The sequence below is a fragment of the Haliotis cracherodii genome, unplaced genomic scaffold, assembly GCF_022045235.1.
Source record: "Haliotis cracherodii isolate W230 unplaced genomic scaffold, xgHalCrac1.p SCAF_1, whole genome shotgun sequence".
Classification (NCBI taxonomy): Eukaryota; Metazoa; Mollusca; class Gastropoda; order Lepetellida; family Haliotidae; genus Haliotis; species Haliotis cracherodii.
In genome coordinates this window covers 15,598,515-15,623,056 of record NW_027266264.1, presented here as the reverse complement: position 1 = coordinate 15,623,056, position 24,542 = coordinate 15,598,515, and the positions used below count along the sequence as shown (strand labels likewise).

The 24,542-nt window shown below is 40.0% G+C and overlaps 1 protein-coding gene across 1 annotated transcript; it reads left to right on the top strand.

The window, feature by feature from the left end:
- Window positions 1–5,846: 5,846 nt before the first annotated feature.
- On the top strand, window positions 5,847–19,394 carry LOC139460669 (orexin receptor type 2-like). Its single transcript, XM_071242152.1, has 2 exons — window positions 5,847–5,974; window positions 17,882–19,394. The coding sequence occupies exon 2, from the start codon at window positions 17,896–17,898 to the stop codon at window positions 19,090–19,092; it is 1,197 nt and encodes a 398-aa protein (XP_071098253.1). The 5' UTR covers window positions 5,847–5,974; window positions 17,882–17,895; the 3' UTR covers window positions 19,093–19,394.
- Window positions 19,395–24,542: the final 5,148 nt, after the last annotated feature.

The window sequence follows — 24,542 nt, the reverse complement described above, 5'->3', positions numbered from 1 at the left end:
TGTCACTCCTTTCTATATAGAAACCTATCGTCAGTAAATGAACTTCCTAACAACATTCCTTAACATCGTCTAGGATCATGTTTCCTAGAAACGTGATTATCAAACTAAACGAGGTTTCATGAAAATGTCCTGAAACTGTAGACACGACCCCTACACACTGTAGATCTCAGCGACTGCTCATGGGTTAAATGGTAACACGAAAGCAAACCAGGCCGATTGCCAAAAGGCTCGCGATCAATGATGTGTATTTATCCAGACTAGTACCACTATGGGGCGAGGCCGAGTCAGCATAGCCTTGCTCCAAGCTAGTACTGAATGATAAGTGCATGGGTGTACAGTAATTCTATCCAGTAATAGGCAAGTCTAGGTATGTGGACAGTACAGGGGACACAAGTCCCTGATGGCGACAACTTGTGTTTATTATTCATATAGTCTAGAAATTATTATTTAAGCTTATACATTTTGCCTTAGAGACTTGTACAAGTCTAGAGTCAGCTGTAACCAGTCCGATAGGCTGACTGGCAACAATATCTCTAATCTATTTATCCAAATACAACTCGCTGTAGATGTATGGGAACGACCATGCCGTTTGCTGTTTCTGAGGAGAAGAGAGCTAGATATTACCATCAACAACGCTCGTCCTGACGGTAAGTTTGTTAATTGAGTGTTACGATCCGTGTTTTGGAAAAGGGTTGTTGGGGAATTTGATGTGAAATTACAAAGTGACTCAGGCGTATGGCAGGAGTATTGCTGCGTGCAGCGCTTGGCAAAAACATTTCCTTTAATTTTGTATGAATATTGTGTGAGTGGCAAGTGCTACAGGTAGAGCAGGACACTCTGACCCATCTCTTGTCATCACTGATTTCCAGTTATCCATTCATATATTTTTCATCACTATTTTACCTTTTGCTCCCAGTGGAATCTGTTTCGGCAGATGATGCAGACTCCATGACTGTGGAGAAGGAGTTCTGATGAATCTTCAACGCTCTGTTTGATGTTTTCCTGCAGTAATGACGACTGCAATAAGACTGTTTATAGGATAGTTGCATTATAAGGTGACATGCCACCCCTTTGTCAAAATGTACCCAGTCTAGTAAAATCTGATGCTTATAGAACTTAGGGTGACACGGAACCAGTCTTATGGCCCTGTAATGTGCTCTGGGCAGATTTGTATCCCTTAGCCTGGTCAGGATCCGGTCGTACCAAAGCGGGAACTGAGTATGCTTTATGTTATGTCTGAATTTGACCCCCTCACTTTCTTTTTGAAACCACGAGGCGCTTGGACATCCTAGGAAAATCCTATCGTGTCTATGTCATTTATAGCCCTGGGAAAACATTGCCAAGAGGCAATGCCATCCTCTAGGAAAGGGATTTACTGCAGGCCAATGAAACCTGGTCATCCTCAGATCTAAATCGATCAACAATGTCATTCTGAAAATGTAGCTTATGTTTTTGCTGGCCCAGTCTAAGGCGCCGCTATTCGCTATTCAGAGATGAGCTCCTTGACGACGCCAGAAACATATGATTGTGGGTTCGAATCCCGGTTCGCCCTGATTCTGTTTCTAGGTCTGTCAGCATCATGCTCGTGGGTTTCGCCGAAGTGGTAAACGTCTAAGACCTGCATCTCTTCGCGCTTTCCTCCGACATCAAGCTGCCACGCCGTGATATAACTGGAATACTGTTAAAAGCGGCGTTAAACCCCAACTCTCGAGCTCAATCACTCACCTACTCTTTATTTGTAGTTGTTAGCGTAATGTATAGTACAAAATTAATAACGCTTGGATCACATTTTGTAAGATGATATAATTATTGGCATTTCTTCTCAATAACTCTGTATGCACGAGTTATGAGCGGTAACAGTATCAAGGGATACTATGTTGAAACTATTGTGGTATCCATTCATTGTGTGTCGTTGGAATCCTGCGAGAACAATCACTGGATTTTATTATGAGGAATTCTGCCCCATTCTGTCCAATTCTCGACAAAGAGACCCACATGTCCATCGCTCAATGAATTGACTGCTGCTTTTCATGGGAAATGGGACACAATTCCTCAGAATTAAATCCACAGATTGATCCACAGAATGAGGAGGCGTCATGAAGCAGTTGTTCGGGTTCAGGGAGGTAACACAAAATATTAATGGAAAATCAATATTTGGACTTGCAGGACATTGTTCTTCAATTCCGTGAACCAGAAGTGTGCATGGTACTGACAGTTTAGTCTGTGCAACATAAGTGACATTCGTAATTTTTTGGATGAAATTAAGTCATCTGTAACCTCTCCCAAAAACACATTATTTCATGGTAATCTTGGCTGTGTTCCTCTTCAACCCTTTCGTAACCCATGCTCGCCGTAAAATGTGACTATGCTTGTCGTAAAAGGCGACTAACGGGATCGGGTGGTCAGGCTCGCTGACTTGGTTGATGCATGTCATCGTTCCCAATTAAGTGGATCGATGCGCATGATATTAATCACTGGATTGTCTGGTCCAGATTCGATTTTTTACAGACCGCCGTCATATAGCTGGAATATTGCTGAGTGCGGCGTTAAACAACAAACCAACCAACCAACTTTTCACTAAATAATTAATTTGGTATGGAAATCCTTTACACATGTCATGCACTAGTTCATTAAAATTGCCCGGTCTGAGAATAAACGGGTGTTGCTTAACTAATTTCTGCAAACTATATCCACAATATACGGTTCATACATAAGGTGTTGCGGGTTATGTGATGTTATACTGTTTTAGCGATGTCAAATTGTACAAATTGTATGTACATGTACGTTTTCCTAAAACATTTATTGAGGGAATTCCTATCCCCTGAGTGAAGCGTGGGTTGTCCGATAATTTAAAGTTTCTCGTGTGAGGATAGTGATGAACTCAACACGCTCAACATATCAGCATGACATCTATACACATCTAGTATTTACAGGATTGGTTTGACTAATGGTTTCTGTCTTGAGAACATCCGTGATGGACTAAACAAGGTGGATCTCATAGCAAACATTCAAGAGCTTTGTTCGTTGTCAGGTGGGTCATTACACATCAATTGTGAAATGTAGCTTCTCGCCTACCAGTGCCGCTCCCCCCCCCCCCCCCCCCCCCCTTCTTATGGCTGTAGGAAACCGGATTCAGGTGATTTTTTGAAGTGAAAGGTTGAATTGTTGACGTTAATATTTACCTGTTTACAGCTGTCGGCGTTAAAACCAAAGCCGATAAAGGTATGAGCTTGAACACGAGCTATTAAGAAGAAAAACAGTGTCAGAACAAATTGGGAAAATCAATATAAAGTAATCAGAGCCTGTACATAGAGTAAAAATAATTAAAATGGCGTCAAGGTTCGGTAGGTGTTTCGATTGATATTGACGAGATGGCTGCGGTGCTGCTCGTGTAAATCCTGCTCGGGTACCATGCAGGAAGCAGATGTACCGTAAGTCCCCATGGTCCCTAGTATGGTGGACTAACTTTGGTGCTGGTGATCTCTAGCCCAATTTTATAATGAAATTTGAGAATAGACAGATTTTTATGGTAACATGCTAGTTTTAAATCTATATCTGTGATAGTCTAGTGATTGTACAGTCCTTTGTCGACAGATTTTAATATCTATATGTATTAATGTATAACTTGATTTAGTCACTATATGGCTGAAATATTGCCGACGTGACTTTAAATCATAACTCACTTACTAACTCGATGCTGCTCGGTTCCCGCAACACATTAAACATCATCTCTGATCGCGTATTTAAGGGTGATGGCGGGCACAGATCATGATATCTATTGCAAATACCAAAGTGTCAAATGAATAATTGTGACAAAAAATAATCTAATATCTTATATGTTTTAAGGATTACAAAAATAAGAACTAAAACAGGTGTTTGCCTTTTAAGGAATGAGTCTCGGGATAACATAGACTGAAAGTTCTCCAGCGTTTACGTTTTATATTTACGTATGTGGCAGTTGAGAGAGTGCCATGATGAATAACCCTGGTTTTACCATAAGAGACATGCCCACAGATGAACAGTTTTACTTACATGACTATAGTTTATATAATCATTTCAATGGCCAACACCATTAGTTTCAATGTATCACAAGCTGATCTGAAAACTGTGGGATCTGGGATCGGTCGTGAATGAGTTCAGTCAGCAAATCAGTTGTTATAAACCTGCGTACATGTTCATGTGCAGTGATCAGTCAACATGGAACAGTTACCCATACTCCCACGCAATGGACTCATGGATATTGAAATATTTACCGATTTGTAAACATTATTTTCAAGCGACCAAGCAAATTGAAGCAATTTGACATATTGAAACATGTTTATTTGTGTGTAGTTTCACGCCGCACTCATCAGTATTCCAGCTATTTGACGTCGGTCTGTAAATAATCGAGTCTGGATCAGACAATCTAATGACTGACATCATGAGCATCGATCTACGCAAATGGTATACAATGACATGCATCAATCGAGTCAGCGAGCCTGTTCGGCCGATCCCGTTAATTTCGACAAGCATGGGTTGCTAAAGATCAATTTTATTCCGGGTCTTGACGGGGTCGCATATATGGAAACAGAAATATTAACCTACATGTATCATATTTAAGCAATGTATAATACTGAATCTATCTAGCATATTTAAGCAATGTATAATATTTAGGCTATCTAGCATATTTAAGCAATGTATAATATTGAAGCTATCTCATTTTTAAGCGATAATATTGACTTATATCTGGCATGGTGAAGCAATCTCGCAAATTGCAGCAATCAGTTATACTGACGCATCTAGCATATTGAAGCGAGACTGGCTGCTGTAACAATCAAGCCTGTTTGGATACTAAAGCAAAGCCAGCTAAAGTAACAATATGACATTTGAAGCAATTGCTGTTATTAAAACTATGGTGGCTATCGAATAAATAACTGTTGTTGAATCAATGGCAGGTTATTAAAGCAGTTAGGGATATTAGAGCATTGGCGGCAATATGGTAAGCAATGAACGTTAATAGTTCTGAATCCTTGGTGTGACTATTAAAGCAGTAACGGTATTGATGATATGACGGTTCTTGAAATAATGCAGGTTATTGAAGTAATAAGGGTTATTGAATGTATAGCTCGGAAATAATTGATAACGGATGTTTTTTTAAGCAAAGTTTTCAGTTGTATGAATGAGTGAATGAGCGAGTGAATATTGTTTAACGCTGCTTCAGCAATCTTGCACCTATTCGCGGCTTGGCTGTTGTAGCGAGGGTGCCAGATGAACCAATGACAGTGATTGATGAAATGACGGTGTGTAAAGACATAAAAGATATTGATGCTGCCTAGAATATTAAATAAATGCAATCTATATAGAAGTGTTGCTAATTTAAAGAGAGTACATGCTTTGCAAACCACACTACAGGGACGCATGACTATTTGATATAATACATATCCTTTATTCAACAGCACCCTCGGCAAGGGCAGTAACACTCTCCGGGTAACAGCTTTGATGTTCATCATTTTCTACTGACATCAAGCTGACGTGAGTTACGACCAGTCCCCTTGATGGAGAATGGCGTAAATATGTCTACGCGAGTTCGAACAATCCCGATATATGTTCATTAATATTCAGTGCTCATCTTTCTAATCATTGCCAAATCTCATCATAATGATACAAGTATGAATCATCAGACAAGGCATCCCGCGGCGATAGTGGCAGAACAATGGATGTGATTCTGTAACGAGAATACAAAAACAAGGCAACATTGCTCGGCGAGTATCAAAGGAGAAGTTTCCTTCTCCCATAGCATGTACAGCTACTTCAGCCCACATCTATTATCGTATTGCTAAGCAACAATGGAATGTCTGTCTCGTGTGGTCGGCAGCGTCGGTGTAATGTTCACTACGAATTCGTCAGTAAATAAAACCGTCTGTTACTGCGAGACTGTTACTCAAAGACCTTAAGGACTGATTTCAACTTGCAGAAAACTAATCACCACCATAAGGTTAGTACATTATTTATACTATCTTAGATCGATCATTGCTCCTTGCATCTATGGTGATAGTGAAGGTCTGAAGTGTCCCTCGGTCCGGTAAATTCTTGTTAAACGTATCTGAGGTGTTAGGGACACAGACAAACAAGTGGTCAATTCTTGTATGAAATGTTTAAGGTGTTAGGGACACAGACAAACAAGTGGTCAATTCTTGTAAGAAGTGTCGAAGGTGCTAGGGACACAGACAAACAAGTGGTCAATTCTTGTATGAAATGTTTAAGGTGCTAGGGACACAGACAACCAAGTGGTCAATTCTTGTATGAAATGTTTAAGGTGTGAGGGACACAGACAACCAAGTGGTCTATTTTGTATGAAATGTTTAAGGTGCTAGGGACACAGACAACCAAGTGGTCTATCTTGTAAGAAATGTTTAAGGTGTGAGGGACACAGACAACCAAGTGGTCAATTCTTGTATGAAATGTTTAAGGTGCTAGGGACACAGACAACCAAGTGGTCTATCTTGTATGAAATGTTTAAGGTGTTAGGGACACAGACAACCAAGTGGTCTATCTTGTAAGAAATGTTTAAGGTGCTAGGGACACAGACAACCAAGTGGTCAATTCTTGTATGAAATGTTTAAGGTGTTAGGGACACAGACAGCCAAGTGGTCAATTCTTGTATGAAATGTTTAAGGTGTTAGGGACACAGACAGCCGACTGGTAAATTCTTGTATGAAATGTTTAAGGTGCTAGGGACACAGGCAACGAAGTGGTCAATTCATATATGAAATATTTAAGGTGCTAAGGACACAGACAACAAAGTGGTCAATTCTTGTATGAGATGTTTAAGGTGTTAGGGACATAGACAACCAAGTGGTCAATTCATGTATGAAATGTTTAAGGTGCTAGGGACACAGACAACCATGTGGTCAATACTTGTATGAAATGTTTAAGGTGCTAGGGACACAGACAACCAAGTGGTCAATACTTGTATGAAATGTTTAAGGTGTTAGGGACACAGACAGCCGAGTGGTCAATTCTTGTATGAAATGTTTAAGGTGCTAGGGGCACAGACAAACAAGTGGTCAATTCTTGTATGAAATGTTTAAGGTGTTAGGGACACAGACAACCAAGTGGTCAATTCTTGTATGAAATGTTTAAGGTGTTAGGGACACAGACAACCAAGTAGTCAATTCTTGTATGACATGTTTAAGGTGCTAGGGACACAGACAACCAAGTGGTCAATTCTTGTATGAAATGTTTAAGGTGTTAGGGACACAGACAACCAAGTAGTCAATTCTTGTATGACATGTTTAAGGTGTTAGGGACATAGACAGCCAAGTGGTCAATTCTTGTATGAAATGTTGAAGGTGCTAGGGACACAGACAACCAAGTGGTCAATTCTTGTATGAAATGTGGTTAGGGACACAGACAACCATGTGGTCAATTTGTGTATGAAATGTTTAAGGTGTTAGTGACACAGACAGCCAAGTGGTCAATTCTTGTAAGAAATGTTTAAGATATTGGGACGTTGATAGCTAAGTGGGAATTCTTGTAAGAAGTATCTAAGGTGTTAGGGACACAGACAACGAAGTGGTCAATTCTTGTATGAAATGTTTAAGGTGTTAGGGACATAAACGTTTTCCAGTTTGTGTCAATGTTGGCCCTTCTCAAACGACTGATATGCCTTTACATGCGTTTGTGATGGGTTCCACCGGTTGGGCAGGACACGTTCACATGTTGCAACATCGCAATCTGATGGTGATTCATAAACACTTGCTTTATGATATAGCCAGGATCATACAATAGACTCTGCTTTTAGAAGAGATTTCTTATGTTTATAGAAATGCATGGTTCGTCTCTCTTAATTTTTAGTCATATGATGCAGGAATTTTATAACTATTTGGTTATTGGCAATGAAAATGGATTTAAAGAGCCGCACCGATGTCCTTTTCATGTGTAAGGCTTTCGAAGGTGACGTTATTCTGAACACATTGTTGTCTCGTAATGGAGATTGCATCGACTTGCTTTCATTACAAATGCAGAAATCAATACGATCATGATGTTGATGGGAATAAAAACTCCCCGTTTGTTATCGATATGCTGTGCATCTCCCGATTGATATTATCCTATTTGTTGAAATAAAACTCCCTGAAGGTGCACGTGCATCAAGCTCCTCTCATCAGCGTTTAATGCCTAGATTATGTAACAATGACGCCATGCCAATATTTTCTGGGACCGGATCTTAACAACCAGTTCATCATTTTAATATGTGATATTCCTGATATATATTTCAGAAATATTCACGTCCTGTTTGTCAATGACGTCACTTCCTTTGTCTTTAGTGGTACTTAAGGGGTCGTTGTCGGCGCAGGTACTACAGAAATATACCCCAGGTACGTTTCTGTATACAGAAATGTATCCTAGCAAAAATCAAAATACAGAAACGTACCTGGTACCCTAAACCAGTTTCCTAGTAATATAATATAATCCTGGGCACCGAGTAATGGCAAACATCTACGTGTTGAATTAGAGAGATCAAATCAGGATTTCAGATAGTCGTGGCTACCAATTTAATCCCATGGCTGATTTACTGGAACATGGGCGTGTTTGGAATAATTGAAACAATTCTGGAGAATGCCAGATTCACACCCTACGCGTCTGTCATTTTCATTGCAAATGTTCACATTTTTGCAAACTTCTCACGTCATATGAAGCATACCTTGCTATCCACAAACCTAGACGCTTGACAGCTCTCATTGTATTCAATGTAGAACCGTGTTCAATATGTGCCAAGTATTCTTGGTGAGAAACTTATGTTTTCAACAACAAAACATTAACAGTCTTACCTTCTTCCTTACTATTGACCCGTGAAGATCCGGGGTAGAAAAGGTCTTCAGCAACCCATGCTTGCCGTAAAAGACGACTATGCTTGTCGTAAAAGGCGACTAACGGGATCAGGTGGTCAGGCTCGTTGACTTGGTTGGTGCATGTCTTCGATCCCAATTGCGTGGATCGATGCTCATGATGTCAATCACTGGATTGTCTCGTCCAGACTCGTTTATTTACAGACAGTCGTCATATAGCTGGAATATGTCTGAGTCCGGCGTTCACGAACCAACCAATCTTCCTTACTATTAAGAAACATTTTGTGTTGCTGCCTAATTCCTGATCGGAATCTCTGATGCCCTACTTACATCTTACACCAGTAAACAAATCCCACATCAATGGCTGCTCATGTTCCTGAAACGAGAGCGTGAACTTCCACATCGGACATACCGTTGGTCCTAAAGTATGTCGGTGTAGAACCATGCTCTCATCCCATCACATAAGGTTCAAATTCTCTTACCCCCAACGATCTCAAAACAAATCCCAGTCACAAGATGTTGGTAGTGTAAATACTGATCCTATGATAATCCTGCATCGGTTCGGAGGAACCGCTGTTACAGCTATAGACATGAGGGGCCATCTAAAAAGTATTTCGACTATTAAAGGAAAGGAGGAATCAACCTTGTTTTCAAAACGAACATAATTATACGAATGCAACGCGCAATAATGTGTATGCAAAGTGGTAAATGTAAGGTTAAAACGGGCGTTAAACCAAACTCGTTCACTCTATTATTCTGTTTAATTACCAATTAGCACTTGGTATGAAAATGACATGTATTTCTCGATAGATAAAAAGGACAAGGATTTAGGTCGCGGATGGAGTATATATCATCCTACCATATTCACTCCGCATTCTAGTCCACGAAGGCTGTGAGAACACCTGTCACTCTTCCATATCAGATTCAGGACCATCCTTCCTGTTCCGTAACGGTTATTACTTGTCTAAGACTTCCCTCAATTAAAACTCCTCTCACATATTTTGTACATCCGTGTGCGTGGTACATTTATGTAAAAGCGTCCATTACGAAAGTCAAATTCGCCATTCCCAATTGAGTAAACACACCTGCCCTGAACAAGTATTTAGCCCAACTGCTCGCAATGAGAAGGTAAGATCAGATAACGATAGCTCATATACATACTCCAGGGAGAAGGTATTCGTTAGTCTGCCCGGATCAAGCATGCCAACATGTAGGGATGTTGTAAAACTGGCATAGTTCCAGGTGTGGTTTATATGTATAGAACGTGTGTTCATGAGACAGTACCTGTAGCACTGAAGTACAAGACCACAAAGGCTACAGGCGACAGGTAAGAACAATCAGTGTGAACAAAGCTAAAACGCTTTGTGACTAGTCGTAAACGTAAGGTTGAGTAAGGCTGCAAATGAAAACAAACACCACAGCTCACAGTACTGTAGGTGTTGTTGTGGGAAACGAGTTACGTGTGTTCCAGAAACAACATGTTACGAGCTTTATGAGATTGTGTGCATTTGTAATTATGTGTTTTCCTGTTAGTAACGTTCTGGAAACATCAACACTCATTAGAGAGACGTGTTTGTATTATATACACAGGGCTATGATTGAGACAGGGAGTGTTTAAGCATGGCAGACATGTGTAGGCCGCTGTTGTCCCATAAAACTATGTACGACATGTGTGTTCTTCTGTACAATGAGGCTTACTTGCTTCGCTCTGATGCTACATGATACTGTGATCGTATTTTGAAGTTGTTGTTTCATAAATATTCCCATAGACTACGAGGGTGAACCGAAATAGTTTCATTGTAAAGTAAGTGACAATTATTAAGAGTTACATTAAAGACTACACAGAGTATAAATGGCTGTACAAAACTTGCAGAATGATTTTCGTCCAATATACATTTGACACAATTTGACACAATTTCAGCCCCGAGCCGTAGAAGCGTTCCTAAAATATATCTTATGACCGCGATTTGGTGCTGAACGACACTTCACAGTGTTCATAAATGCTGGGCGTTCAAACATTAGATTTAATAGCCAGAAGTTCCAATAGTCGAATATCCTTTATGTAGAGTAGGAAACCTAGTGGTTTTGAAACGAATTCTATTCTTGTTTAATCAGCAGTAGCGGCACCGAAAGCCCACATGGTACTCTGCTGGTTTCTTTGTTTTGGTTGCTGGGGGCCTGTGTTCTGTGTTGTAAACAGTGATAAATATCACTTGTGTGCCAATATTTCTAACCTTTGTCAAATTACTGTATTCTATTGGATAAAGAAAGGGTTTTGTCTCTTTATTTAAAAGTTTGGTTTGCTTGTTTGCATGTTTAAGCAAAGAACTTGCTCTCGTCACAATGTAACTGGGAATGTGTTAATGCCACGAAATATATTAACTCACTGACCAGTCCTATCCAAGGTCATCTCCAAATCTCATAATAGAAAATATTCTCACACATTACGCCATTCATTTTCCTCATGCCATTCCGATTGGTGAGTCGTGTCTCACTTGTGGTCATTTTATTGTATGGGTTTACTTTGGTCAAGTGGTCAGCACGCCAAGATATGACCACATAGCTGAACCCCCTTGCAGAAATAGGTTCCATTACCCTATGCTTATTGGAGGATTGGAACGTTACAGTGTGTGTCAGATTCGTGAAGACAAACCATTTAAACGACAAAGTCCACGGTTGCAGGATCGAAAGATATAATATTTTGATGATAAAAGGAAAGATTGCAGATGCATGTTTGTAAAACTAACATATTTGTGGCAATCAAGGGTTTAAGGTATTGATTATGCGAACGTTGTCAAACAAATGTGAAGATATATATTGTAAGCTGGTGTTGTCTATATTTCATAACAAAACACGTAAACCATGATATCTGGTAATACAAAATAACATCTGATGATCGCAAATAAAAGGTTGGTAGTAACTATGTGTGCCAACGTACGTGTGTTATACGAAGTTAGGTGGTACTTTAGACAGAAGACGACTAAGAGCACAAATACCCCATGTCGGTACTATAAACGTTGGCGTGCATACGCCCGACAGTAATATACATGTATCATAATGTAATTTAGCACACCAATTGTGTTCATCATAGACATATAACATCTGGGACATTAATTTATCATCCAAAACAGGCTCCCACAGGCGATATCGCTGCAATGAAATTGCATCACAATGTTTGCAGACCATTGTGACGTCATTGGTTACCATGACGTCACAATCAAATGTCATCACTAATGGCTCTGCTACTGAAGCTTTTAGCAGTATTTTTTACACATAAGACACTGCTTATTACTGTCTACAACTGAAAACGTTGGAAGGATGATGTTGGATGATAAATAAAATCTCACCCTCGTGTCTTTTTATATCCAATATATCAACATTCGTTGATAAAAGTGGAAACCCTCGACAAGCCTCGGAGTTTTTCCACTTTTATCAACTTGCGTTGATATATTTGATATCAAAAGACACTCGGGTGAGATTCTCTATATACTTTATAGCCACATATATACGTATAGTAAGTAGTCTTATAATCAATAATTTATAAGTAGTCGGTGATAGAATATTTGCCAGAGTGCTTTATATGTGCGAGTCAGCGAAAATGGTGATGGAATCGTCAGGTTCTGTGACTTGACTGTGTGTACACCGACGTGGGGCTTTAATCATGCTATCGGCCACTTGAATTTCCTGACCCAGACTCAACTATTAGCGTGTTATTGCTGGTATTTTCCTGCCCGTTGGGTATTAAAACACCCACACAAAACAACAACAATTTCGAGACGCCAGGTGTGTACATAGTACGTGTTAATCTGCTTCATCGACGCCCGCGCCTCTCTCCACGTCCAGACTCCACCCCTCTGTAGTCAGGTTCGCTCTGGTACCAGCTGTAACTCTTCCTTGTCAGGTAATTCAGAGTCAGTTGTGTAATTTGACCCCGCTTTCAACACAAAACATCAAATCGTCTAAGACTTCTTTTTCCCATTTCATCGTACTACTAGTATTTCTGGCATGGAGTTAGCAAATTTCTTATAGAGATTAACCTCTCCGTTTCAGGTTTATTTTTGCATGCGGGTTCACTGGGATTTAGTTCGCGAGTTCTTTTCTACATGGCTGAAAGAGCATATTTCCTTTAGACAAACCGAGGCTTGTATTGTAACAGGATATTGCCACCTTGTTGTCGACTTTTCTGTAAAGTACGCTCTTACGTTTTCGGCCGATACAGTTTTAATAACTTGCCGTAAATGATCCATTGCTGGGCATTGTAAATGTGATTGACATACTTGGGTTGAAAGACGTAAGTTACTGGTCAGTGGGTCTCGTACAATTTGGGATCCAGAGTGGCGTAACCAGCTATGCCAGGATCCGCTGCTCAGTGGTTCGAATTGCAGAATCACCCGATTAGTCGCTATCATGAAGGTAACTAACGCGTTCTGGTGGGTGTAATCACAGTTCCTTCCTTTGCTTTTAGGGACCGACCATTGGATATGCTGTGTGTGATTGTGTGTGATTGTGTGTGTGTGTGTGTGTGTGTGTGTGTGTGTGTGTGTGTGTGTGTGTGTGTGTGTGTGTGTGTGTGCTGGATGGGGTTTGGTTTTCTGGGATTTAATCGAAAAACATTATTGTCCCAGAAAATTCATGAAAAAAATAATTATGCCTCAGACTGTTGAAAAAGATATCTGCCACAAAAATCACATTTTGCAAGATACCAAACTATTTAGGTTCATAGGTTTAATTAAGAAATAATCTGGCTGAATAAAATATCTTATCTCCATACAAAATTCCAGGACTCCAAAGAATATGAAATGATCGGTCCCCTGCAACCAGAGGAACCCCTTCCGCCATATGGACGGTTCAAGATATACAATAGAAGGGACATAACTGCAATGTACCCAATTTTCTTGATCATGTGTATTCAGGGCGATTCCATTAAGCATGAATCTGTTGGGATCCGGGTAAGGACATACATGTACGTCCCCAGCAACCTGTGCTTGTCCTGAAGGGCGACTAAATGTATGGGGTGGTCAGACACGGTGACGTGGTTGAATGCATGTCATTGTGTCCCTGTATTACGTGGACCGATGCTCATGATGTCAATCACTGGGATTCTCGTCCAGACTTGATTATTTACAGCCCATCGTCAAATAAACAATTGCGGTGTTCAACAACAACAAACACACAACCATTAAGCACAATACAGTCTGTATTGCGTGGTTCCGCTGTTTACAATCAAGCGTCTGCACCGTGTCATGGATAAAAGGAACGTTATTAAAACACGTTGTTTTGGTTTTTTTACATAATAATCCAGACACTTTGCATGTTCTGTGAGAGATCCTGTTCCTATTAACAAGTCGCCTGACATCCCTGAGAAAACAGTATGTGAAATTTTAGACTTCCTCATTGATAACATCTGTGTTAAAAATGGAGGGGGGGGGGGGGGGGGGGGGGGGCATTTTGGCAAAACATACACGTAGGCATCCCAAGGGCTCCCCAATTGTGTTCCTCTTTTTGTCTGGCAATATGAAAACAAGGTAGTATGACCAAGACGTTATATGACTTAGGCATGATGTATATGGATGATCTGATATTGTTTGATAACAATCAAATAGGCATTCCCTTCCACTGATTTACCCACCTGAACAAGAAACAAAGAAGGCCAGAGAGACCGCCTCGTCTGTTTCATAGTAGGATATATGCATAAAGATTCGGAGTGACAATACACCCTCCACAAGACTGTATGACAAGATGGATCACCATCTTTCCCTTTTTTAGTCGAGCAATATTCCAGCAGCTCAAGCCTTTGGTGTTTACATTTCTAAAACTTTTGAGGTACAATCGAACATGCCCTCTCTACGTGTATTTTAAAGGGCGTCATACGACTCGTGCTTTAAATTGTTTAGTAAAGACAACATTCAGGTGCTTAGGAGAGCTTTCAAGCAGTTTTATAGTAGAAATGTGGAGACATTTCCAAATTCCATGCGTCAGTGACAAAAATGGTATCCGATGCAATTCCCTATTTGACCTTAACATAATTATATTCCCGTGTTTTTATTTCATGTGAACAATTGACTTGCCATTGCATGTGTTTGTAACGGATGCCACCTGTTGGGCAAGAAACGTTCACCTTTTTGCGAACACTTGGTATTATCACTACGTCAATAAACATTGCACATTCGTTACAAAACACCATCTATTATTTGACTTTATTTGTTTGTTTGTTTGTTTGTTTGTTGTTTAACGCCGGACTCCAGCTATATGGAGGCAGTCTGTAAATAATCGAGTCTGGACCAGACAACCCAGTGATTGACAACATGAGCATCGATCCACGCAATTGGGATCGATGACATGCATCAACCAAGTCAACGAGCCTAACCACCCGATCCTATTAGTCGCTTTTTACGGCACGCATGGGTTGCTGAAGACCTATTCTACCCCGAATCTTCACGGGCCTATTAATGAATACAAAATGAATTTCTTGAGAAAGGAACCACTTTCTCCCTTGAAACACTACATGAATATTTCTTTAGTGTGCAGCAGGTACATACGAAGCAATCCAGTGACATTTAAACAGATTCGTCTATATTAGTTTGCTTTTCTTTTACCACATATTTGTCGCAGGACGTGGCTAATGAGTATGTGCCATGGATGACCTAGCATCATCAGTGAGTGAATCAGCGCTCATGTTGTCACCCAGTAGTTACCTGGCCCAAACTCTATAGCTGCGTGGGGGCATGGGTGACCCAGTCGTCTATGGCGCCGCGATTCGCTGTGCAGAGTTGGGTCCCTTGGCCACCCCAGAACCCTATGATTGTGGGTTCAAATCCCGGTTCAAAGTGGTAAACGTCTGATACCTGCGTCACTTTGGGCTTTCCTCCCACATTAAGGTGACACGCCGTCATAAAACTGGAATACTATTAAAAGCTTTGTTAAACCCAACTCACTCACTCACTATAGCTATGTGCAGGTCCAGATGATATTTTTGTAATACTGTTTGAAACAACATTTAATCACTCAGTCGTGTATTGTACACCCTGCGAGGTCGTATGCGTATCTGGTGCTTCACGTTTGTGTATGCGTCATGACGCCATAAAGTTTTCCTCCATCCTTGTCAAAGCATCCGTTGTCGTGATAATCATTCTCCCATATTCGTTTGACGGATTAAACTGAAACTTGTGTGTGAATGTTCTGGACACGGGGGGCTTCATTTATCTGTAGAAATCTAAATCAGAAACTCAACATCTGGCGGCCATCTTTGATTTTCTTGAATTATCTCTTCCATGAGGAGAAAACAAATTGCGTGACATTAGGTAGTCCAAAGGTTCTTGAAGGAACATTGTATGAAAAAATATTTTATGTTGGTGACCATCATGTTCATATACGGAACATTGTCTTTCTGTCATATATCGCAAAGCACAGGTTTGTAACCACATGTGTTTGAAACAGTTACACATTTGAAAAAGCATGTTTCACCTGCTAGAACTCAGCACAATAATATTTAAAACACTGTTGATGATTACAAACTCTGATAAATGAAGCTATCATTATGAATGGACCACCTTTGCTTATTTCTTAGCGTAAATGGCACTCGATTTAGTAACTTAATTAGTCCTGTTAAAAAACACCCGTCCTTTAACGAGTACACATTTCAACAGATATACTAGTGTATGACAACGCATGCACATGGGACATACTGGCTGAATTAATTGGAACATCTATTAATATAGAATGTTTGGAATTCACACTTATTGTATCAGGTATGATACATAAAGATCGTTATTTGAGCACGGCCAGTCTCTTCACCTTTAGGGGGCGGTCGGGTAGCCTAGTGGTGAAAGCGTTCGCTCGTCACGCCGAAGACCCGGGTTCGATTTCCGACATGGGTGAAGCCCATTTCTGGTGTCCCCCGCCGTGATATTCCTGGAATATTGCTAAAAGCGGCGTAAAACCATACTAACTCACTCACTTCACCATTACAGCATTTTGAGAGTAACATAACTGTGTCAACATTTCTGAGGTAATTTCTCTTTGATTTAATAAACATTTACACCGAAACTTGTGCACTGACATCAGTCTAAGTAATATGTTAAGATGAAATATCTGCGCCTCATTCACCAAAAGCGCTATGTTATGTAAATTAGTCCATAGTATTGTACATAACATGCTTCAATCGTAGCCCTTTGTAATTAGTGTGAACCGATGACCTGGTCCCTTGTTCTAACCAAACAAACGTTACATAATTACTTAAAACTGTGTGCATTCCAATCAAGTTTCAAATAATGCAAATAGTGTGGCGTTACACTCTATTATACAAATTGTGTGAGTGGCGGGCGCTATCGGTAGAACACATCTTCCTGAGGCAAGACAGTTAACTGACTTTAAAAGTCGAGTTTCCACCCTTGCCAAACCAGGCTGGAATTCCTGGGCTCGATCGTAGCGCCACCAGTGGTTATTATGAGTTATGTCCCTCCTAAACCTCTCTTATTGACCAATCCGATTCCATCACTTGCATTTGTTTCAAACAAAATGGCGGCGCCAAGTCAAGGCGATCTCATCGATAATCAAGATTTATATTGTGATAAAACGTGGCTTACATCGCGAACTGCGGCAAATCACGCGAGCACCTTGATGACAAACATGAAAAAAGTTGGAAAATATCTGTTGACAACAAGTTGGCGGTGCACATGCTTTGCAAATCCTGCAATCGACCGAAATCTGCAAGACAATTTACGAACCGGATTTCAATTTCGTTGTGCGATTTTGATTAGACTATGTATAGTCTCGTTAATCCAGCCAAACTGTAACTCCATAATTTCAGCCTAGTTCGCCAAGGGTGGAAACTGGACTTTTATAGTCATTTAACTCTCTTGCCTCGGGAAGATTGTAGAACAGGACATTGTTACCCTTTTTGTTAACATCTGGTGTCATAGTAGATTTTCAAGGATCCATTCATATATTTGTAATCTGTATTTTCCCTTTTAGACCCAGTGGAATCTGTTTCGGCGGTAACCAGAGACTGATTATTCTCTGGCGTTGACGTTTTGAATTTTATATCTTTGCAGTTGGTGAAAACAAGATGTCTTGTGAGCTGTTCCGACTGAACGTCTCCGGACTGAACCTTTCAGACGAGGAAGCTGAGAAGATGGTGTGGGATCTGGAAAACAACGAGGCCAAGCAAAAACTGGGCGCCATATTGTTCATAGGCATCGTGTTGTTAGTCGGTTTCCTTGGCAACATATTAGTATGTATTGTATACCATCTAAAATTCGCACCCAGCACGTCCAAGTACTTCATCATGAGTCTGGCGATATTTGACCTCCTAAGCTGCACCATAGCCCTACCAGGGGAGATAATAGACCTGAGATTTGACTATCATTTCAACATCCCAACCTTTTGTAGGGTGATGAGATTCACAATCACCTTAAGTACGTGTGCCTCTGTGGTCCTCCTCGTCGCTATAGCTGTGGATAGATATCGGAAAATATGCCGACCATTTGAGAACCAGATGAGCTTAAAGGAAACAAAACTTTGGATAGGTCTTGCTGTCGGTGTGGCCCTGTCACTTGCACTCCCGGCTGTACTGTTATACGGACAGAAATCGGGAACTATTGCAGGTGTTGAAACATCCGATTGTTCCTTCGACAAAAAGTATAGAGATACTTTATTCCCTAAAGTGTATCTTGGAATTACTGGCGCCTTGTGTTTGCTTTCATTCGTCATACTTATCGTTTTGTATGTTTTAATTGTTGTAAAAGTGTGGAAACAAAGACAGAAACGGAAAAGGATGTATATGCTTACTATGAAAGGGAATCCACCAGTGACGTCATCCACTGCATCATTGGCCGAGGCAGCCAAAAAGAAGGACTGTCTTACAGTAAAAACTGTGGAAGCGGAAACGGAGCTACCTGAGAACGGTTCTGCTTTTGATATTCGGCTATTGAACCCTGAAGCGAAGCAAAGGTCCAAAGCCCACCAAAAGCAAACGATAAAGACAACAGTGATGTTATTTCTGGTAACGCTGGTGTTTATAATAAGCTTCATTCCTCATTTTGCATTGCAGATATTGTCCATCCTTTCTCCAGGGTACGTGACAAAGATTCATTGTTCTCCAGCGGCGTTAGTGGCCTTTAAACTCTTTCTTCGTTCCTACTTCATCAACTGCAGCTCCAACCCCATCATCTACAGCTTCTGCAACGATAAGTTCAGGGCTGAATGCAAAGCCCTTCTCAGTAAATTGTTCTGTATGTCATCAAGCTTCAAGGCGAACAAATGATTATTTATTCATTTATAAACATTTATATAAATATATACACAGACGGATGGTTTGGGCTATTTGTACGTTATGAATGTATCCAAATAATTGTTGATCACCAAATATTTTGCTGTGTCGATGAAGCGTATCATTTCGGCTTAATGTTAACATGAAATATTATTTCTTTACAAAATACTTTTATTCGATTATAAATATGTTATTACATGTTTTCCGGGATCAAGCTTGTAATCTGCAATTTATCAACCCGATGCTAATAAACTGCAGTCATATATCAAAATAACATTACCAGGTACTTAGTTTTATTTTCGAGAACACCTAGTGTCGTCACTGATATTTCAGTGAACCATTCATGCAATGTTCGCCTGTATGTTGCCTTTTATGCTCAATGGAATCTGTTTCGGCGGAGGATGAAGACGTTGTATAATGGATATATTATAATGGTTCATCATAGTTCGTATGCAACAATTAAGATCTCTGTATTGTAATAACATCATCTTAATCATGTCTACAGGTGAAAGAGGCCATATTTGCTGTGCGTCCTTTAACATTGTCAGGATCCGCAGGTCTCAGATTCGTTTCCTAGATTCGCCCTGATTATGATCCTTGGTTAATTTATGCTTTCCTCCATCATTAAACTGGCACCTGGGGTATAATTCGTCTTGTCGATAGAGCCTCAGTCTGCATTGTGAGCGAAACGTTGTAGTTCGAGCCTCTGGCCGCGTCACACCAAAAGACGTGAAAAGATGGTACTTGTTGCTACCCTGACTGGCGTTCGGCGTTAAGGAGACACGACACGAACTTCTTGTCTCGGATTCAGAACAACAGTCAACTCACCCTCTCCTTAAAGAAAGTGATTCAATCTCAGCGCAACGCTATCATTATACACGTAATGTTATATTCTTTCGCTTTTTCGGGGAAGATGATGTTATTACGTGTCTCCAATACACACGTATACACATCCTTGGTCGCATTATTTCCTGATCACAATAACGGTTTCAGTACCTTGTTCCTTGTTCGTAATGGATATGTCTGAAGTAAATCCAATTGTCCATGGGCGTAACAAGTCACGAAACATAAATCATATTTCATACATCATTGATCACCTGTTTAATAAAATTGGAGCATGCTTGTGATGCTGCTGATATTTGTCGTGGGATTGCTCTCATAATTTACGTCCCTTTTGCGGCTTTCTGATCGAATTATGTCGTCTTTGACGGATATCCAGGCTATTGCTGAATTCTTGACACACATGGCCTGTTACAGATTGAGTATGTGCCGAACGAGGAATTTGTTGCAGGCAAGGGATGTTTGATGTCAATTTTTATGTAGGTTTTGAGTTTCCTACCATATCAAACTGATGTATACCTTAATGGGGTATGAAAATAAGAATTATATTAAAATCCAAACATATCGGTCGGTACTATGCAGTTATTAAAAACATCTTTTCTCAATACTGTAAATATATTTTGAAAATATTGACAGGTAGTGCGTGTATCTAAAATGATATAAACTAACTAAGTTCTGTTATATGCAGCTAAATTAAAATGAAACTGAACCAGGCAAACGAGACGACCATACATTTCTGTGCGTTTCCTCGTACTTAGTGTGGGGTGGTCGGGTAGCCTATATGTATATCTAGTGGTTAAAGCGTTCGCTCGTCACGCCGAAGACCCGGGTTCGGGCAATGTGTGAAGCCCATTTCTGGTGTCCCCCGACGTGATATTGCTGGAAGATTGCTAAAAGCGACGTAAAACCATACTCACTCACTCACTCGTACTTAGTGACCATTACAACCCGGATCTGTATTACCCGATGACGATGCGACTCTAAATTTGTCTCCCTCACTCACCACAGAGAAGAGCTTTAAGGTGTAGATGTCTGACAAATGCACAATGTGATAATAAGAACACTGTCAGTTTATAATTACCATTCAAACAAATATCTACATTGTTCTATCAAATTCAAATTTGATATATGTGATCCAGTAGCATCCGGATATCCATAATTGTCAACATAATTACATTCTGTGGCTTCTGTCAATGATGTATTTAGGTTTCATTTATTGCCTGCACTGCACATTGTGTAACACTTTGTCACGTTCCAGTAGTGGCCATCGTCATCTTGTCTTCAACGCCAACCTTTGACTATTGATTTTCATAATGTGACGGAATGATTAACCCACAGAACATGGTTATTGACAATCCTCTTGACAGTCAAGATCTTCAGGGGCCGTGTCTACTATCTGTCAATGTCACATTTCCGACATTTCTATCGAAGAATCTCGGGACTTCTCGATAATTATTTTCCAAACTTAATAAATGAAACAGAATTGTCACGGTGTATTTAAAAAATTAAGGACTTTGTATGATGCGTTTATAAATTGACGGGCAAAAGAAAGTATACACTCCTGTTTGACGGTTGCTGAAAATGAAACAAACAAGAAATGGATATTCGATGGCATATGTGTATCATTGGCGACATTAGACCATGGATCATGTCAATGAGTATCCCACTTCAGGCGAGCCTAGTAACGTTTTGATATTAACGTTTGTATTTTTTTGTCAAATTCCATTTTCAAGTGTATACTTTCTTTTGCTCGGCAATTTATGTAATAATAATATCACTTCGAAACTATTTACCGATGGTGTGGTTGCTGTGATAATAAAAGCGACAAAACCCATAACATGATGATAAGAATTATTTGCTGAAAGCATAGTCCATTGTACGATTTCGACTATATCACACGCATGTGTTTATGAATCACTTCTTGTGATAACGCGAAGTATTCGCGAAAAGGTGAGCCTAACCTGCCCCGATGGAGGCATCCGTCACAAACACATGCAAAGGAAAGTAAATAAACCTGAAAAAAACAAGGGAGCATGTGATAGAAGTCAGAATAGCAATTGCATCGGACATAATTTTAGTCACTGATGCCTCAAATAAGAAAATATACAAATTTATTGATTAAAAACTTCTGGTTTATTGCGTCTAATGACGTTTCGACGTATATTTTTACACCATTGTAAAGCTGGATCGACTACAAGCAAGTGATGAGGGGTATGTATGCATATGTTCTGATAAGCAGCAGATTAACATTAACAACGGGTAACAGATAACAGCACGCAGATAATTGGATGAAGTCATATTACAGTAGGAATAGCAAATAGCATATAGGTAATAAAGTCAGGTGTACAGTAAAGATAAGGATTTAAAAAATGTCCAAGTTGATTGGTACTTTTTAGTCTATTGCTTGATTAGATCATCATAAGCAGACGAGATGTAATACCCTGTATCTCTGTTGATCAAAGGTTCGTGACGGTGGATTTCTATTGCTTCAGAGAGTTTTCTTTGAGCTAAGTCCTGATATTACTGACAAACAGTCTCACCAATAATAATCAAAACATAACAATGCAAAAACTACAAACAGATTGAGATAGAGATCACATAAAGATGCGTTAACACTATAATCGGACCACATGCTTCCCATATCCGTGCCTTGAATTCCAGTCCATCCCTCATTGTGCATTTGTCCATTTGTAGCAGATTGATGGGGGCTTTGGAAATTCAGAACACTGTCAGAAAAACGCGCTGGATACAACATCACTGTGCAATTAGTATCGCGAACAAGCAATCTATATTTGTGCTAAACATATTTGTTACCAAAATAAATTTGAAACTGGATTGGCAAACAATCCGCAGGCTTACTCGAATGCCTCTCTAGAAAACATAATACAATGATCAATAATGTCATGGTGATCTGGATATGTAGCACAAAAATATGGTCTATATTTGGCTTAATGTAGCTAGACTCCGAAAGGAAGAAAGACCATACGTACGTCTAGTTCAGTTGAGGGTTTTTTATCAATCATAAGACTCCAATCATGTTCTGTAATGGTTTTTCCTTTTTTGAGACTCTATCAAACATTATCTCACTTCAAAGTTTCTAATCTTTCTAACTAAACCTATGCTAAACAAGTCACCATTTAGCTCTTGAAAACATAGGAGCGGGTGCACTTTAAGTATGCTCATTATCAATTACGGAGAAGAGCCATCATAAATTAATGAATAAATTGAGTTCGAAAGTGAGTTCGAAAATACTTTGTCACATAATCACGCGGTACATGATGACTACACTGAGTCACGAAGGCCAGGAGTAATTGACCCCGTCGACATCTGGACTATTTCTGAGTCGTTAGCTTTGTACGTTAAGGTTCTACTACACCAAATCAGTACCAGTTTGGAGAGTGCGGTTTTCGTAGCCTTCAGTACAGATGGAGAGATATCTGCAGGCTGTGATTGGAGGTATTCTGTAAGATTTTTATGTCTTTCAAATGTACATCCATCCAGTTAGTAAAACCGACCATGTTTTTCTATATTTAGTACTGTCTTTTTCAACATGATGACTTATGCTGAATGTGACCACAGCTATTTTCAAGTAGGTGACATTTGGTGCGAAACTGGTTGTGTTGTGTTTAGCTTCCGGTACTCGGAAAAGGAGCTGACTAAGCTAGTCATTTTTTATTTTTTTATTGCTGCTCCAAGGCCAAACTGTGCACACAGGTACAGGTAAAATAGCTGTTGAATGCTTAGTTATTTAAAAAAAATTATCACGTTACTATAGAAGTATATGGGAAAAAATTTGGTTGTGTGTAACCTTAAACATTCAAACGTGGAGGTCTATTATACTCAGTAACAGCTTCAAAGATTACTTTCTTTGAAACTGTTCGTGAAGGCACAGTCAAGAATCGCCTCCCACGACAATCAGTAGGGTGGTGGGGAGTAATATTCCAGCTGGGCCTCTGCACGGGACTGATCCTAGAAAATACTACCGATGCATGTTGTAAGTACAAACAAAAGCTACATGCAACTTGATAAAAATAACCCTGGTCAGAATCTGAAATATAAGTTATCTGAAGATTTCCAAGACCACACACACGCGACATCCAGATCCCGTCTACAACTCCTTCTGTACCAACACAGACAGAGGTACTTGTATGCCTATGTGAAGACAGCATGACACATTAGGTACTTTCAGAATTCCAACAAACCGTTAGCTGCATTTCTGGCTAAAAGCTGTCTCCTCCAATAAATGTTTGTTATCGTTGTCTCCTCAAGTCCATGTCAGTGCTATGTTTGTGTTCGCTGCATTAGTCTACCAATATGTTTGTGTGGACTACAAGATAAGTGTCACCACAAAGCATAAACATATCAGAAACACGTGTGTGCGCATACGTACTGGAATGCCCGTGTAAATCAGGACGTGTGGATGTAATACCCATTTCAGCAGATTCCAGACACCAAATTGCATTTATACCGTGGGTATGGGTGTGATACTTCATGTTGCATTTGCTGTACATGAATGCCTTGCAAAGACGTTATGTAGGTCTTCGTTCGTTCAGTATACTTCGTTGTTATTTCAGTATAAACCCAAGTCATCCCGGTATGTACGT